The 18,360-nt window shown below is 54.2% G+C and overlaps 2 protein-coding genes across 4 annotated transcripts in view; one reads left to right on the forward strand and one right to left on the reverse strand.

Annotated features, from left to right (window-relative positions):
- Nucleotides 1-3,161, forward strand: part of ARPC2 (actin related protein 2/3 complex subunit 2) — a 35,361-nt gene extending 32,200 nt beyond the window's left edge. For 2 of the 3 annotated variants that reach the window (XM_030579655.1, XM_030579656.1), the window contains one exon: nucleotides 2,712-3,161. In XM_030579655.1, the coding sequence (XP_030435515.1) occupies nucleotides 2,712-2,736 (25 nt within the window). In that variant the 3' untranslated portion in view covers nucleotides 2,737-3,161. The remainder of the gene's footprint in view (nucleotides 1-2,711) is intronic. The other variant, XM_030579654.1, reaches the window with a different exon arrangement.
- A 2,332-nt stretch (nucleotides 3,162-5,493) lies between these two features.
- Nucleotides 5,494-18,080, reverse strand: LOC115659689 (keratin, type I cytoskeletal 18-like). Its single transcript, XM_030580193.1, has 7 exons — nucleotides 17,724-18,080; nucleotides 10,522-10,604; nucleotides 8,754-8,910; nucleotides 8,449-8,613; nucleotides 8,237-8,362; nucleotides 7,089-7,309; nucleotides 5,494-5,746 (listed from the first exon to the last, which is right to left on the reverse strand). The coding sequence occupies exons 1-7, from the start codon at nucleotides 18,078-18,080 to the stop codon at nucleotides 5,725-5,727; spliced, it is 1,131 nt and encodes a 376-aa protein (XP_030436053.1). The 3' UTR covers nucleotides 5,494-5,724.
- Between the last annotated feature and the right edge of the window lie 280 nt (nucleotides 18,081-18,360).

Consider the following 18,360-nt stretch of genomic DNA (forward strand, 5'->3'; position numbering starts at 1 on the left):
GTGGAAAGGGACCTCAGGAGGTATCTAGTCCAACCCCCTGTTCAAAGCAGGACCAATCCCCAACTAAATCATCCCAGCCAGGGCTTTGTCAAGCCGGGTCTTAAAAACCTCTAAGGAAGGAGATTCCACCACCGCTCCAGGGAATCCATTCCAGTGCTCCAGTTCCTCCGGTTGTATCCCAGAGTTCCTTGGGGCAACTTCCCTAGTCCTCTCCATGCTAACAGTCTGTGATACAATCTATTGCACTTTCTTACAAATGGAAACCACACCCCTCTTTGCAAAGATAACAGCTGAGATCAGCATGAACCCATTGCCTGCTGAACACCAGTCTTCAAGCATGCTACCAGAGAGCTGGCGGGGCTTTCAGTGGAGGCCTATCGGAAGAAACTTTTTGCAAAGAGAGCTGCTTCCAGGTCACAAGAGCACAGTCAGATTATGTCGCGCTGCCCGGGCTGCCCTGCAGAGATGGGGAGCAGCAGAGGTCCTGGCTCAACATGGCTGAGGGAGGATGACCCCCAACACTCTGGCTGCTCCTGCTCCCTGGGGCTGTGTATGCAGAGCAGCCCAGCCAGCATGCACTGTCAGGGTGGTGAGTGGGAGCTAGCCCAAAAATTCACCACATCCTCCCAGGGATCCCTTATCTCTGCCTCCAGGCAGTGGTGGATTAGCCACTGCACCAGTGAGGCTAGTGCCCCGGGGAGACTGGAGGGGGGGAAATGGGCAGGCCCTGCTCCATCTGCCTAGCATTCCCCAACCCTGCTCTCTGGCAGGAGTGCTGGATTGGGGGGCGGGACAAGCCCCTGTGCCCCAATCCTGATTGCCCCAGCAAGAATGCTGGGGGGAGGGGAGGGAACAGCCATTGCTCTGGCTCAGGGCCCCACAAAACTGTAATCCGCCTCCAGTCTTGGGGGGGTGCTGGAGCACACTGCACCCCAAGCCCAGGGGATGCACTTCACTGTTCTGCAGCCAGGCTGGGGTGTGCAGGTGTTTTTTCTCTGAAACCTACATTTTATGTCAAACTTCAAAACAAACAGACAAAAATAAATAAAAAACCAACCAACCAACCAACCCAAAACGCCTTCATTGAACAACCCATTTTAAACATTCAGAATTGCAAAGTTTCAGTTTAATCGGCTGGTGGCCCTGGAGACTGATGTCCTAATTAGCCGCAGAACAGGTATCTCTGGGCATTTTCCCGCCAGTGTGACTCAGCCTAGAGCTGGCAAGCCCAGTTCTCCAATCGGTTCACTATAAAGCCTCCCCAGACCGCAGTCATTCTACAGGGACAGCCACCGAAGGCGCTAATTACGCTTTTTGTGAACCCGTGCTCCTTACAGCACCTGAGGCCCGTCAGTAGCACTGTCACAGCGAGGAAACAGGCGGTGGGCAGTAGAGTTTTCCCACAGTGGAACACTAGGGCTAGCACAGGGGTTCTCAAACTGGGGGTCAGGACCCCTCAGGGAGTCACAAGGTTATTACAAGGGGGGATTGCAAGTTGTCAACCTCCACCCCAAACTCCCCTTTGCCCCCAGCACTTATAATGGTGTTAAATATATTTAAAAGTGTTCTTAATTGATAAGGGGGGTTGCACTCTGAAACTTGCTATGTGAAAAGGGGTCACCTGTAAAAAAGTTTGAGAGCCACTGGGCTGGAGTGTCGACACAGAGGCTGGGGGGTGCTACACACTCTGGGGTAAGGTTACTTTGGCCTGGTCTACACTGGGGAGGAGGGGATCAACCTAAGATACGCAACTTCAGCTACGAGAATGGCATTGCTGAAGTCGATGTATCTTAGGTCGACTTACTTCGTGGCCTCACAGCACGGAGTTGACTGCTGCCACTCCCCCGTCGACTGCACTTCCGCCTCTCACCGAGCTGGAGTACAGGAGTCGACAGCAGAGCGATCAGGGATCACACTAGATGCGATAAATTGATCCCCGATAGATTGATCACTATCCACCGTTCCGGCGGGTAGTGTAGACGTACCTTTTGACTCAGGTCTGCGCACTGCAGTGTGGAGACCAGAGCCCTAGATTCGAGCCTGGGTCGGAAAATCTTTAACCCAGGGTTAAAATACAGTGTAGGCATTCAAGCCCGGGGTTCCCTGGCGTGGGTCAGCCGACTCGAGTCTCACTAACCGTAGGCTTACAACCCCTCTTGGTCATATTATTACTGGTGCTGAAAGAAAAAGATGGTGCCTTGCTGTCACGCATGTGTGTATCCGTCTGGCTCTGGTGAATGGAGGCTTCCTCCACTGAACTCTCACAACAAACTGCCCCAGGAAAGCAAACCAGACTGTGACTGGTCCTCTGCAGCTGGTCACCCTATACCGTGGAGCATATGCCCGTAGTCTAGGCATCTTCCTCTCCTGCCACTCTCTCACACTTCAGTCCCTTCATTGTCATCTGCTCCTTGTCCTCTTCTTCCATAACCGTGACCTCGTATCTCTGCTCTCATTTCCTTCCGCCCTCCTTGCAGTTCCCTCCCTCTCCTCTTTCCCCTCTTGGCTGGAACAGCCTCCCCTTCTGCCTGCCAAGCACCCTCTTGAAAACATTCCCTCAAATCCTCTTCACAGCCTCCCCAAAGGGCATTGTCTTGCCTGTGTTGAAAGGGAGCACAGTAGATGTCAACGCAGGACTCTACTGGGACTGAGTAACGTGTGGAATACTTGGTAAGAGAATATCCCTAATATTGCCCTTCTGCTCCTTACAGGGGGAAGACGTTCTCATCCCGTTAACGCATGGGGTGTGGCGGAGGCCGCCGCTGAAGACAGAAGGCTGGAGCACTTGCTACTTGATAATCGTAGCTTTTAATGTTGCACCTCTCTGGGCTCTTAAGGAATCAACCAATCTGGTTCTGTTTTGTACAAGTTTGGGAAGTAATCTGCGGAAACGAGCTGTGCTTGCAAGGACTTACTAGTTCAAAAAACAAACAAACCACAAACCAACCTTAATTCCATTTGATCAGTTTAATTTCTTTTCTTTTTCTTTTTTCTTTTCAAGCTGTTTTGCTTTGCAATATGTTACTGGTAATGAGTTGCAGTATTTCTTATGAGAATAATGCAATATTAACTTGATTTCTTCTGAGTATTTGAGTTCAAAACTCCTGTATCTGAAGAAATACTGTTGGGGTTCATTAATAAAGGAGATCTTTCTATCTTAACAGCTTGTGGGAGTTTGGATTGTTATAGAAATTAGACCTGGAAAAGCCCCATGATGTCCCACTTAGCATGGCCCAGTGGTAACATAGGAGTGTTCTCTGTGTCCTGGACAGAATGTAGGTTGAACAAGCATTTCTGGTCTAAGCACTTTCATTTGCTTGCCACCTCTTCAGTCTTTTGGGCTGAAATTTGGCAAGGTCAGGCTCAGCCCAGGGGTGAGTGTTTTCCAGAGCTGAACCAAAGATGGTTTTGATTTTGAAAAATGGAGGCGAAAGTATTTTCTCCACTGTAATGTGAAATGTGATCCTTGATCAGCTGTGCTGCCACAGCTAACGGCGCTGAAACGTGAACTGCTGCCGGGTGATAGCCCTATAGTGCCCTCTGCTCTTGAGAGAACTGCCTGATGTGTGAAAAGTGAACAGTGTAAAACCTCTGCACACGCGCACTAATATAGTGTGGACCCTTCGTGCTCTGTGCTGCTGCCCCCTGGGCTTTGCACACTTGAGTGTAGCTTAGGACGATGTAAAGGAAGCCCGTGACGCAGTAGGGAGTGGGTTAGACTGACCTGGGAATGTCGTCTAGTTTTACCGGGGCTGTCTGCATGGGGGATGGGAGAGCAGGGGATGACTCTAGGTGAAGGACAGGACCAGAGCCAGGACGGGGGCTGGGGCGAGTCGACACCTTTACCCAGGAAACTGGACAAGGGGAGAGGGGGAGAGAAGGAGGGGGCAGAGCCTGCTGGAGGGGTTTTTGGGTTTCAGTTCTGGGCTGGCTGGGAAGAGGCAGGAACCCCAAGTCTGGGGTCTAAGCTCCTTGCCCCCCAAAAGGACATGGCTGAGGGGTCGTGGTTGTACCTATAAGCCCTGCTTGGGACTGTTCCTGCCGGCTAATAAACCTTCTGTGTTACTGGCTGGCTGAGAGTGATGGGGAATCGCAGGAAGTGGGAGGTGCAGGGCCCTGGCTCCCACACAATGTAGAAAAGTGCAGAATCGCGGCCAGGACTCCTGCCACCTTGGTGATCCCTGCTGTGTGGGTGTTTCACTGTTGCCCAGCAGCCAGTTGCAGATGCAGGAACATCTCTACCTTCATTTCTTTTTAAAAACCTAGGCAATTCCATTTAAACAGCACAGTGAAGGGGGAAGGCCGGCCATGCTAGGTAAGGTTCCTGGGGCAGTCCATTGGCTGCCGTCAGGTGCTCTGTGGTACTTCACACCACCCCTCTCCACAGCACCTTGGATTGCCCTGAGCCCCTGGCTAGCCCTCCACTTCCACCCTTCTGCTGCATTCAGGGGGAGGGAAATATCAGGAGAGCACCAAAGAGAGACACCAAGAACACTCCCTGCAGCCTAAGCCCTCGGGAGGAGAGCTCGTGTAGCAGCGCTGGCCCTTTGTGTGAAGCGACTGTTCTCATTTTAACAGCAGCTGGGAGTACAAGCCTCTCCCATTACAGGTTGTCCTTGTAAGCCGCCTGCGAGCGTCACTGGGTCACTGGTGTGTTAGAGCCCGCAGCCCCGTGTGGCTTTCGGTTCCTGGCTAGAGCTCCGGGCTGCTGGGCTAACAGAAGAGGAAAGCAGCGTTGCACGGGAAGGAACAGCGGGCCATGCATGGGGGACCGTGGGAGCAGCCTGTGGGAACAGGGCATCAAAGCTGAGCGCGTGCGTCAGCTACGTGGAAGGGCAGAGCCTGAAACGTTCTGGGCCTGGTTTCTCGTACTGGCCGCTGCTTGTACTGGGCAGGCCAGGGAAAGCCAGCAGCCCCCTGCCTCGAGGGATGCCTTCTCCTCTCAGTCCTCTGGGGGCCTGTTCCTGTCACTGGACAAATACAAGGTGAGTTATTGAAGACTCCCTGGGCAGGGGAAGGGTTGGGGTCCAGCCCAGGAGTAGGATAATGCACCTGGGATTACACTGGGGGAGCCACTGAAGACCCAGAGGTTGTCTTGGTGTATGACCTGAGATGGTGGGGAGTGAGATCCCTTCACCGCTAAAGGTTGTGCTGCTCTTCCTTGCTAACCCCCAACTGCACCCCAGTTCCCATCTGCACAGCCTCTGTTGCCCATAGTGCTCCAGCATCTCTTCGAGGAGGAGACACTTAGATGTTCAGGTCTTCCCCAAAGAGCACGTCCCGCACACAGGCAGGCAGCCCCTCTTAGCCCTGATAGTGGCAGAACCTAATGCCCAGCCAGATCTTCTCTATTTCACGTAACTACCGGCAGGTACCATCTGTGAGCTGCCTCTCTAGTGGCTTCCAGCTGCTGGCTTCCTTTGTGCCTTTTCCGTCTGGGAGCTAAACGACGCATCCCACCCCGGCATCCAGACAAACCGGAGGTGCTAGGAGTCATTTCAAAGGGCTTGCAAGATCTTTATTCAGCAGGATTCCAATCACCGCAGAGCACAGACCTCTGCAGAAGACAATGCAACCCACGCCGGGGGCTTGTTAGAGCAGCCGAAAAGGAGCTCCAAAGGCAGCAACGGTAGATCGAGATTTGCCTCTTTACTGAATTACTCCTTCCGATTGCTGCGCAATCACTTTCCCATCCACAATCTCCTGCGTGGTGCCACCACCTTCTTAATGGTCTGCCTTCGGGGGCCTGAGGGAGAAGGGAAAAGGGTTCTTAGACTGGTACCAGGCTCGTGCAGCTCCTCTCTGCCCAGTTCTGTGCTGCAGAGGCAGGGACTCGCGCCAGGGGGTGATGTAGGGACAGCTGAAGTCACCCAGCAACTGCATCCTGGAAGCACGGCGCTTCAGAGGCTGCAGCGAGCACAAGTCCTGGAGCCGAGCCGAGGGGATTAGCCCAGTGAAGGTGCTACTGCTGGACGCACAGAGGGCTGGGAGGCCCTTGTAGCATTAGCTGCTAGCCCAACGGGCCAATGCATCAGTGTGCTGCTTCTCAGAGGGCAGAACTGAGCCAGCCTCTGCTCCAGTTCCCACTGCAGAGTGCCTCCTTTGGGTGCCCTTTCCCCTACCAGGTTTTCTGGAGTGGATGTGCAGTGGTTTTACTCCCAACACGCCAGGCCTGGAACTCTGCTCTCGAACAGGACAGGAGGCCAAGGCTGAAGGACACGGCCGCATTGGTAGAAAAGGACCAGTAGCAAGATAAGACAGGACATGGTTCTAGCACATTGAGTGTGAGCACACAGAAAGCTGGCAAGCAGATTGGTGCCAGGGCAGACTCGGACAGTGAAGCAGGCTGCTCTCCAGCTAGCTAGCGCCCCTACGCTAAGGGCACCACCCGGGGCCACTTACCCACGCTGGCTGGATTCAGCAGCTCCTCTCTGCAAACACAAAACATGGCTGTGTGTGTGTGTGGTATGTGTGTGTGTGTGTGTGAGATTTGCTTACAGGGGGCACCTTTCCCTGAACAGCCCTGGGCAACTGTAGCTGTAGTCACCATGGGATTTGCATGTCTTTTGTTGCTTCCTCTCTTCATAGCAGCTGCTATGAATAGTCTCTGCCTGGTAACTAAGGCTTGCAAAGGAACAACGTGGATCCATTACATGGGCTAAAAAACCATGTTCCACTCCCTCCTGCTCTGGTCAACGCCTTTCCACCAGGTGCATGAGGTTAGAATCCTGGTCTGCTGATGGAAAAAGCCCAGTCAAGGGCCCTGGGCTTTTTCCTATCCAAAAGTGCAGGTACAGAAGCCCCGTCAGTGCAATGCTGGCGGATCAGAGACCACACCCCAGCCAGTGCTGATTTCATCCTGCATCCGGCAAGAGACCGATAAAGCACAGCGCAGGAGCTGGCAGGACAAAGCGGCCTGGAATTCGGTCAATCAGCCCTGAACAGGAGGAGGAAGACCCCATACCTGGTGACAGAACGGGAGCAGAGAAACTAGAGAGTCTTCCAAGGGTTGGGAGCATTCGGGGTCCCAGAGCCAGCTGGATAGAGGGAGAGCAATAGCTGGAGTGTTCATGGCCCCGGGCGGTTACCTGTCAATCACTCCCTCAATCAGCTGGCTGTACTGACTGATCTCATTCTCCAGCTTGACCTTCACATCCAGCAGGGCTTCGTAGTCTCGGGCCTGCCGCTCCAGATCCGCCCGGCAGGCTGCCAGCTCCTCCTGCAGCTTGGCGATGACATGAGTGAGGTTTGCCAGCTGGTCGTTGTAGCGGGCTTCGGTGTTCTCCAAACTGTTCTCCTGGGTATCCACCTGGACAGGAGCAGGGCCCAAAGCAATTACCTGGCAGCCTGTGTGCAACTTACTCATGGCTCTCAATGCAATTGCTAGGCCATGGGGGCCTGCACCAGCCCAGGGAGCCTGGGTGTGGGACTCTATCACAGGGCAATATGGGGAGGGACCAATGCACCCAACACATCCTAGGACTTGAGTGGCCTGACGTGCAGCTCCCACCAGTCTGTGCAGGTGCCCGGTGTCCTTCAGAAGGTGCCTTTTCCTTCCCTTGCCATGAATGCTCAGATCGGACCTAGGCTCACCCCATCATTTAGGCACTTAGTTTACTGGTCTCTCCACACGCACGTGTGTAGTCAGTGCTCTCCGGACTGTTGCACCTGGGCAAGGGACGAGACCAGGATCGCGGCAGTAAGGGGGAAGTCTGGCCAGTAGAGCCTGAGAATTAGAAGCCGCTTTTTAAAAAAAGCCTCCATCCGCGCTGGAGCTGGTATGTGGTGGGCTGCCCGTCCTGTGACAGCGTAGCTGGCATTAGGACTGGCTCACTTGGCGCCTACGGGTTACAGCAGGGTCCCCTTTCCGGCCTAGGGCACGGCTCTCACCAAGGTTTAGTGGGCCTGTAACCAGACAGACTGACGCAGCCATCGGTTTCAGGTCGGCCCTGCAAGGACTCGGGGGAGAAGACATGGCAGATGCTTCCGCCTGGGGCATGTAAGTTAGTCCCTCCTCTACCTGGCTCACGGCACAGCTGCAGGAAATGGGCAATAAGAGTGAAAACCTCATGTCCTTCCTAAGGAAAGAGGCTCACAGAGAGGGAAGCACCCAGCCCCACCCAGGAGCGGGTCTTGGATGGTTTTTCCCCCATCTCAAACCCCTGCTTCCTCAGTCTGCAGGAGGAGAACATTGCCCTGCCAGGAACAGAACTGGGAGAAAGCAGGGTCTCGTCACCATTTTCTGGAGGGTCTGGCGTTCGATCTCCAGGCCCTGAAGCTGTCGGCGCAGCTCACTCAGCTCACTCTTGGCTTCTTCCAGTGCTTGGGTGTTCACGTTCGCTTCCTGGGACAGCATGTCGAACTATGGGAAAGGAGAGAGACACCATGGTTATGCCAGGGACCGTCATGACACGGGGCCGCAGCCGCTCTCCTCGGTTCTCCCCTCACCTTGTCCTTGTACCAGCTCTCGGCATCTTCCCGGTTCTGCTCGGCCACTTTCTCGTACTGCTTCCGGATCTGGGCGATGGTCTCACTCAGCTCCTGCTTCTTTGGGTTATCCACCTCCACGGTCACGTCAGAGTTAGCAATCAGTGCTCTGAGGGCCCCCGCTTCCTGCAGAGAGGGCAACGGGGTGTTAGCTGCTCGCAGTCCTGCGCTGGTCGCCCCCAAGCGCCGTCACCCCAGTCAAAGCATGGCCAAGCCAGCCACGCTCCCACCTCTGGCAGCCCGAGCTGCCCCTGCCCAGCCGTTACCTCCTTGTGGCTCTTCCGTAGGTGGGCGAGCTCCTCCTTGAGCCCCTCCAGCTCCGCCTCCTGCTTCGTGCGCAGGAAGTTGGTGTCCTCCATGATCTTGCGCAGCCCCTGGGTGTCCTTCTGCACACTGTCACACGTGGCCTGCTCTGCCTCCAGCCTGGGAAGAGGAAGGGGAGAGATCAGACCCTGTCAGAGGGTGGAGGGGCGGGTTTCAGGCACATTGCATTGCAAGCACCGGCTTTTCTTACTGCAGGACGTTTTCTTGGATCACGACAAGGAGGAGTTAACCTAGCAAGGTGCGAGTAACGCTGGAGCCTGCAGATTCAGTCATGTCCCAGTTCCAGGGTGAGGGGCACAACAGAAATGTGAACAGACACTTTCAAAGCACTGATGTGACCAGTAGTCTGGAAAACACCAGCCTTCTTAGTGACACGTAGGGGAGGGAGCTGCCACCAGGGCAGGAACCTTCAAACTCGGCATGACAAGTTGCTTTGTGAAAGTTCTGGGCCCGATGGTTAAAGGCAGAAGGAAGTGGATTTGTCCCGTCCTCCAAGAGGGATGGCGAGGGAAGCCAGCCCCAGGACTAGCAGATCTTACAGAGAAGGGCTTCAGCATTAACCACGTTCAGTCGTGTGGGGGGAAGGCAGGGAGGAGTGTAGCAAAGGGACAGAGGGGCTGGCACCGAGAGAGACTGAAGCTAGTGGAGGTTGGCATGAGCAACTTCTCCCGGAATCAGCATCCAGGGCAGACGCTGAGCACCTGTCCTCTGTGTAACAGGAGAAGTAGCTCCTCTCTGGAGCACTGGCCCTTTGGAAATGCCCTCTAATTTCAGAGGGCAATGCTAATTCAGGGGCTTGCTTCTGTTTCCTCCCTGCGTTGAGCTGCTTGTCAAGGGAAACCATGCCCCAAAGTGTCTCTAGCCTCTGTTTGCCAGAAGCTGGGAATGGGTGACGGGGATGGATCATTGATGATTCCCTGTTCTGTTCACTCCCTCTGGGGCACCTGCCATTGGCCACTGTAGGCAGACAGGATACTGGGCTAGATCGACCTTTTATCTGACCCAATATGGCCATTGTTATGTGTTTGGGAGACCAGCAAGGGAAACCAGGTTCTCTCAGCCCTGCAGTGTAGCGGGAACCCACTCCCACCTTTCTAGACTGACACTGTTAGGGAGACCAGACAGCAAGTACGAAAAATGAGGACAAGAGGTGGGGGATAATAGGAGCCTATATAAGAAAAAGCCCCAAATATCGAGACTTTCCCTATAAAGTTGGGACATCTGGTCACCCTAGACACTGTGCACCTGCCAAGTGGAGCAAGGTGCCCTGGGTTCTAGCTTGACCCTAGGAGAGGTGACTGGAAGAAAGGGGGAGGATGTGTACTTAGCATTCAACCACATGGAGTTGCTCTGGGAAGAAATGTGGGGATCAGATTTAAGAGTCAGATTTCTAGGCCAGACGGGATTGTTGACTATCTAGTCAGACCTCCCATGCCGCCCAGGGCAGAGAATTTCACCCGGTAACATGGGAAGTTGTCCTGTGCATGAGTTTGAATGCTTGGCCCATGCACTTGTTACAAAACCCCAGGGCCAGCGCTCAGGGCTCCGTTAGCTCTGCCAAGTTTGGCTGCAGTAGTGGATTGCTCCAGGTTCACAGACGTTGAGCGGCTCTGTCCCCCCCAGCCAGGGGAAGCATCCTCTGCTCTATGTCCAGCTCCAGCGGCCAGGCTGGCTGCGACGCTAGTAGTGGGAGGGAGTGAGGTGACCTACTTGACTTTGAAGTCGTCGGCCGCCAGCCTGGCATTATCGATTTGCAGCAGCAGCTTGGCATTGTCCATGTTGAGATCCTCCACCTGCAAGAGAGGCGAGGGACCTTCAAGTGGGGATGCTAAAGCGATACGGACACTTCCCCCCACCTCTCCGCAGAGAGGGCTTACAGCTGAGGAACCCAGCTGCAGAGAAGTTAAAGTCCATCACCGCCTGTCTCTCCCTTAGAGGGACAGGCCAAAGGTAGGATCCTGGGACTCGACCTGCCGTCCTAGCCTCAGCTCTGCAGATTCCCTCTGGGTCTTGCGTCACTTAAGGCCAGTTTTACCGTGGTGCTGAGCACCCTGCTGATATCAGCGAAAGCTGTAGGGACTCTGTATCTCTCAAGTCAAGCTCTGATCTCTGGGCCTGGCTTTCTGCTCACCGAGGTATGCAGCGATCAATAGAACATGAAGCTCTTTGAAGGGGAACAGGCCCCTACCATACGTTAAGGCCAGAAGAGATGATTAGATCCAGTCTGATCAATGCTACATCTTTATTATTCCCCATCGCCATAAGCCTGCCCACTCCCAGACTTCCTTGGTCCCATGCACACACTGATCCAGATTCCTACAGGGGCCGCCCACAGTTGCAGAGTGCACTGGTGCTCGTTGAGAATATCCATTTCAAACCCTGGCCTCTCTTTTTCCCTTCAGGCTGCCCCTGCCCCCGCCCCCCCTGCCTGGCAAACCCCGGTCCCACTCCCAGGCACCCTGTCCATCCCTCACATTTCCCCCCCCACCCCAAGTCTGAGCCGCCTGGTCATCCCCCAGGTACAGTCACCTGGTGCTCGTATAATCCCTTGTCACTGTCTGCTAAGCACCTCCCAGGCCTTGACTTTCACCACCCCTCGAAGGCAGGGCAGGGCCAGTGTCCCCCATCCAAAGAGGGAGAATGGGGGCACAGAGATCCCAAGTCCCAGGGAGTCTGTGGTGGAGCAGGGAAATGAGCCCAAAACCTCAGGCCTGACCCACTGGGCCATCCTTCCAACTCCTGCCATCGTGGTCTCTAAGTGATATGATATTACATCAGGGGTAGGCAACCTATGGCATGTGTGCCGAAGGCAGCATGCGAGCTGATTTTCAGTGGCACTCACACTGCCCGGGTCCCGGCCAACGGTCCGGGGAGTTCTGCATTTTAATTTAATTTTAAATGAAGTTTCTTAAACATTTTAAAAACCTTATTTACTTTACATACAACAATAGTTCAGTTCTATATTATAGACTTATAGAAAGAGAGCTTCTAAAAACGTTAAAACGTATGACTGGCATGCGAAAACCTAAATCAGAGTGAATAAATGAAGACTTGGCACAGCAATTCTGAAAGGTTGCCGACCCCTGTATTACATGATACACACAGACCTGTGTGGGGGTGGGGGAAGGGGGCAGGAGGGCCACTTGGCCTGGGCCTCAAATTTAGACACTTGTTAAATTTTTTGGCATTTGATAAGTTTCACAACTTGTTTTTATGCACATCCCTACCAGACCAAAGTGTGACACACACACTCAACTTAGCGCTGCAAATTTAAGCAAATAAGAGGTGATTTGGTAAAAGATTTTTTTTTTGTTAACTGATGTAGAATGTCATATTAAAGAGTTAAAAACGTTCATAAATATTAATAAAAATATATCGGTTCTGATGGCACAAGATTAGACCGTGTCGTCTTATTTTTATTATGGCTGGGGGGCTTCAAAAGCTGGAAGTGGCCCCGGCCTCTTTGGCCCTCTGCAGTGCCCTTACCTCAGCCTTGATCCCCTCTTCAGCGTAGCTCCTCCTGAAACAAGTTCAGACCCGGCAGCTCAAGTGCAGAAGGGACCTGCCAGTGGGTTTCACGTTTCAGAAACTGGCACGTGAGCAAAGCAAAACAAGGCGTGTGTGTGCCCCACGGGGCTCTTTGAGCCACCAGATTGGGTTACAGCAAAGTCAAGCCAAGGGCAGACTTGGGGGAGAAACTGAACCTTGCAGCCCGTGGGGAAGCAGGGCAGAGGGTCTCTCTTCCCGGGAGCCCAGTAGCGTTTAGTCAGATCGCCGAGGCACGTTCCAGAGAGGAGAATTTTAACTGGGACGGAAGATCCAGCTGCTGGCAGTGGCACCTCCACGGAAGCGCCTGAAAAGAAGCTGCTTTCTGCCGTCTGGGCTGGATCCGGAGCTCGTTAGAATCTATGGAGGCCATTGAGCTATGACGAGTTCTCAACTTCCCCAGCAAGCCGCTGCGTTTCAGCACCCCCTTTCCAGCCCCCCCATTCAGACACCTGGCCAGGTTCCCCCTCTTGAGTTTACATAATCAGCGAGATGCAGCTGCAGCGTTTCACCCAGAAGCAGCTGCATTTCAGGGGTGGGGGGGGAAGTGATCCCCGTGTCTTGTTTACGCCCCAGGGAGCCCCACTGTGTGGGAGGGGCTGTCTGTCTGTCTCCAAGGCAGAATCAGAGCCCCATTGAGGTAGAAGGCAGCGCAGTCCGTGCAAGATTAGGTCTGTCGGAGGTACCCCCGGCTTCCATACAGCAATGATTGAGGAGTCTGATGGGAGACGGTAACAAAGGCCCCTCCCTTCCAGGCAGAGAGAGAGACAGACTCGGAGGGCCTCAAACTCAGCAGCTCTAGGTGGGGACTGACTTTCAGGGGTGCTGAGCACCCACCTCTCGCTGAAGGCAGCAGGTGCTCAGGTCCCCAGGAACGAGGCTCAGGGCCACGTCTGTTCCAAGGGGAGATTTTCAAAGGCACCCAAGGGACTTTGCCACGCAAGCCAGTGGGAGCCACGTGCTTTAGTCTCTCCGGTGCTGCTGAAAATCCTCCCTGGGCGCTTTACTTTTAACACAAGTGTGAACGCCGTGGCCTTTCTGGACCAGTCGTGAGACAGTGAAAGCGAGTCAGCCCTGCCCCCTGCAGGTGGAAAGGATTCGTCTTTTGCTAATAGTTCACTGAGTTTGGTTTTCTAAAGACATTTCAGATGGCCCCAGTGCATTCCCTCTCATATTCCCGTCAGAAAGATACTGCAGGAAAGGGGCTGAGAGGAGGGGAAGGTCCCTTCTCTACTGGATCAGGACGCAAATATTTAAACTCATCCAGCCCAAATTGGATGCTCTTGTTTTCCAGCTAGAAGTCTCAGTGAGGGGTGGACTTTACAGACCGCAATATACAGGGATCCTTCACCCATCACCAAAATGCAGCCACTTCTAGGGTGGCACAGTTTGGGACAGGAAAAGGAGGAGAACATTGTGTGCAATGGAAACTGGGGGCGGGGGGGTGCAGAAATCTGGAGAAGCTGAGTGTACTGGCCAGCATTGCAGCTGGTGCTGGACAGCCAGGTTAACAACCTTAGCCTTGTAAGAAGTGCCATGAGATGCCAAGACTCCTGAAGGAACTCCTGTGAAATTGCAGAATTACTAACGGCGGTGTGTGACCTATCACTTTAGTCAGCCTACGGACCAGATGACAGGCAGATAGCAAATGTAACACCAACTTTTAAAAAAGCCTCCAGAGGCGATCCTGGCAATTCCAGGCTGGTTAGTCTAACCGCAGTACCAGACAAATTGGTTGAAACTGTAGTAAGCAACCGAACGATCAGACACAGAGATGAACGCGGTATGGCGGGGAAGAGTCAGCACAGCTTTGTAGAGGGAAATCACACTTCATCAAGCTGTTGGAATTCTTTGAGGGAGTCAACAAACATGTGGATAAGGGTGATCCAGTGCATCTAGTGCACTGGGACTTTGACAAGGTCCCTCAAAGGCTCTTAGGCAATATATGCAGACGTGGATAAGAGGCAAGGTGCTTTTATGGATCAGTAACTGATTACAAGATAGGAAACCAAGTGCAGGAATAAATGGTTGGTTTTCACCATGGAGAGAGGTAAATAGTGGTGCCCCCCTAGGGGTCTGTACTGGGACCAGAGCTGTTCAACATATTCATAAATGATCTGGAAATGGGGTAAAACGGTGAGGTGGCAAAGTTCACAGATGATACAACATTAATCCAGATGAAGGTGACCACACAGAGTTACAAAGGGCTCTCACAAAACTGGGCAGCAAAATGGCAGATGTAATTCAAGGTTGATAAATGCAAAGTAATGCACTTTGGAAAACAATCCCAACTACACATACAAAATGATGGGGTCTAAATTAGTTCCCACTCAAGAAAGATCTTGGCGCCATTGTGAACAGTTCTCTGAAAACATCTGTTCAGTGTGCAGCAGCAATCAAGAGAATTCAATGTCATTAGGAAAGGGACAGATAAGATAGAAAGTATCTTAGTGCCCCTGTATAAATCCATGGTACGCCCACCCCTGTCATACCACATGCAGTTCGAGTCGCCCCACCTCAAAAAAAAATTAGAATTGGGCAGAGTACAGAAAAGGGCAACAGAAATGACAAGGGGAGTGGAACAGCTTCTGTGTGATCTGAGATTAAAAAGACATGGGACTGTTCAGTTTAGGAAAGAGACGACGCAGGGGAGCTGATAGAGGTCTACAAAACCATGAATGATGTGGAGAAAGTGAGTCAAGAAGTGTTATTTTCTCCTTCGCTTAACACACAAATTGGGGTCACCTGATGAAATTAATAGGCAGCAGGTTTAAAACAAACAAGGCCAAATGCACAGTCAACCTGTGGAACTCCTTGCCAGGGGATGTTGTGAAGACCAACAGTATAACTGGGTTCAAAAAAGAACTAGAGAAGTTCCTGGAGGACAAGTCCATCAATGTCTATTAGCCAGGATGGGCAGGGACACAACTCCATGCTCTGGGTGTCCCTAAGCCTCCGACTGCCAGAAGCTGGGCCTGGAAGATAGGGGATGGATCACTGAAAAATTGCCCTGTTCTATGCATTCCTTTTGAAGCATCTGGCCCCAGGCCCTTTCAGAGAGAGGATCCTGTGGTAGATGGACCATTGGTCTGACACGGTGGCCATTCTTGTGTTCTTAGATCTTTAATGACTGTAAGTGGTGAGAACTCCAGACTTCTTGCTCATGCAAGCAGCACCCCCCCCGCCCCCCAGAGCCACGCTGGGAACAGGGAATCCTCTGGAGTCCCCACCATTGCTGGATGTCTAGACCAGAACTCCCTTGGGGGAAGGCTTCTGCTCTCAGGAAGGATGTTGATAAATTGGAGAGGGCTCAGGGCCAAGACCCGAGAAGGATTAAAGGATGGGACAACACGCCTTATAGCGACAGACCTACAGAGCTCCACCTATTTACCTTACCAAAGAGAAGGTTAAGGGATGACATGGTTACAGTCGATAAACCCCTACAGGGAGAACCAATATTTAATAGTGGGTTCTTGGAGCTAGAAGAGAAAGGAGACGAACTAATGGCTCGAAGCCGAAGCTAGACAGGTGTAAACTTGTAACCATGAGGGTAATTAACAAATGGAACAACTTGCCCAAGATCATGATGGGATTCTAGACTGGCTGCTCTTCCAGAAGATCTGTTCATGAATGACCAGGGGGCAGTTCTCTGGCCTGGGCTGTGCAGCAGCACCATAATGGTCCCTTCTGGCCTTTGAATTTATGTCTACGTTCAGGGAAGCAAGAGTCACAATGACCCCAAATTCAGCTTAATCCAGCTCTGCTGAAACCCACAGGGCGTGTCCAGATCCTTGTTCACACTGTTTGGGCAGATGACGAGATCTGTACAGAGACAGAGAATCCGGATCTAGGCGCCTTTGTTTACTCTCAGAGGGCTAATAATGGAGAGAGAGAAAAACACACGTATGTTTGGCAGCTTCAGCAGAAGCAACTGTTTAACCCGCAGCCCCAAGAGACTGCCAAAAGCAGGGGGAGGGGGAAGGGAGCCGTCTCCAGGCCAGCTCTGCAGCGCTGTAGGGACACTGAACAGGTACGTTCAGACTCTAGAGGAGAAGGGATTTCGTTTCAGCAACTCCAGAAGCCCAGCTACTCTCTGCAGGCACTTCATTCTCCTCTCCCCTGCCTGGCTGGTTGGGTTGGAAACAGGCGGGATTAGCCACCAGGGGATCCGCTGACGACTTTCAACCCTGAAGAAATTCGCTGAGCGACAGATAAAGTAGCGGCGGCAGTTCACCGGCGCAAAGGGCTCCTGATAGATCAGCCTCTGAGCTCCCCATTTTCAAAACAGACTGGTTTGGGGGCATCACATGAGACCCCAGAAGAGGCCTGGTTTTCAGAAGGTGGGTGTTCCGCACAGTCTGAAAGCATCAGGCCTCTTTCAAGGCATCCAAAAATGAAGAACTCTAACCTCACCACTGAAAATTTAAGCCTTAATAACCCCCTGACCTTTCACAGCACTGTCTCCCATTGGCTGTTGGTGAAGGGCAGCAGGGCCGGAGGGTTAGAGCAGAGAAAGGAAAGAGGATAGGCCAGGCCTGCAGCCGTCTTACTAACAGAAGAAATTGTGAGCTTGAAGGCAGGGGTGGGTCCAGCTACCAGCATGCCAAACACGTGCCTGGGGCGGCAAGCCACGGGGGGCGCTCTGCTGGTTGCCGCGAGGGCGGCAGGCACGTTGCCTTCGGCAGCATGCCTGCGGAGGGTCCACTGGTCCCATGGCTTCAGTGGACCTACCGCAGGCTGCTGCTGAATTCGCATGACCGGGGACCTCCCGCAGGCAAGCCGCTGAAGGCAGCCTGCCTGCCCTGCTTGGGGGGCAAAATACCTAGAGCCGCCCCTGCTTGCAGGGGCAGGAACCCTCTTGGTTCTGTGTGTGTTTCCACAGAACTTGGTAGTGGGGAATAAGAAGCTTTTGGAATTGGGGTTCCTGCCCCCCATTACATGAGACCTAAAGGGCCAGGTTCCAGCAGCCTCCCTGGTGTTTCTCGTGGATTAGGGCAAACGGACGTGGCACCAGCGAGGTGGGGCTACAGGGCCTGACACTTCTCCAGAAATTGACACCCCGGTCGGATGAGCTTCCTGCACGAAGTGGGTGTGTCTGTCTGTCCCCTTGCACCCTCAGATCTCTCTTCCCCAGCTCCTGTCTCGCCAAGGGCAGGCCAGAGGGTCTACCCCGGCTCCGGCACCCCGGGAGGGGGTGAGGCAGCCAGGGACAAGAAGACTGATTCCCTCTGCCCTGCCCATGTCACTGGGGACTGACAGCAGCAGGACCCCCGCCCTGTCCAGGGGATGGGGTAGCAGCAGCCCCCGGGGTCTGGCAGCTCAGGGACCCCCCACCCCGGGTGCCCCTCGGCTCGGCCCGGCCCTACCTGCTTGCGCAGCTCCACCAGGGGCCGCTCGCAGGCCTCCCAGTCCCGCTGGCCGGGGTCCCCCCGGCGGGCCCGCACCTGGGCGATCTCCTCCTCCAGCGCCCGGTTGGCCGCCTCCAGCCCCCGCACCCTGCGCAGGTAGCCGGCCAGGCGCTCGTTCAGCCCCTGCAGCGCCTCCTGCTGGCTGCCGGCCCACAGCGCGTCCAGGTTGGCGCGCAGGCCGGGCAGCAGCGCCTGCAGGCGGGACGCCGAGACCCGCGGCTCCGAGCCGCCCGCGCCCCCGTACAGGCTGCCGGCCGAGGAGCCGGGCCGCGGGCGGGGCGCGCCGGCCAGGGAGCCGCTGCGGGAGCGGGACATGCTGCGCGCTGCTGCGCCGGGCGCCCGCCGCTATTTCTAGCGGGGCCGCTGCATTATTCAGGAGCCTCATTTGCATGCGCAGGTAGAGGCCGGCCAATGGAAGGCGCCGCTGCAGACCCCGCCCCCGCACGGGGGTGGGGGTAAATATTCAGGAGCCCCGGCAAGGGGGGTGGAGATATGCTAAAGAGGGTGGGGCAGCAGGTGAGTCCAGCTGGGCGGGGCTAGGCTAATGTGCCCCTATTTTTAGGTGCTGGCGGCGGCGGGGCTCGAACTCGGTTCC

Source organism: Gopherus evgoodei, chromosome 11 (assembly GCF_007399415.2).
Source record: "Gopherus evgoodei ecotype Sinaloan lineage chromosome 11, rGopEvg1_v1.p, whole genome shotgun sequence".
Classification (NCBI taxonomy): domain Eukaryota; kingdom Metazoa; phylum Chordata; order Testudines; family Testudinidae; genus Gopherus; species Gopherus evgoodei.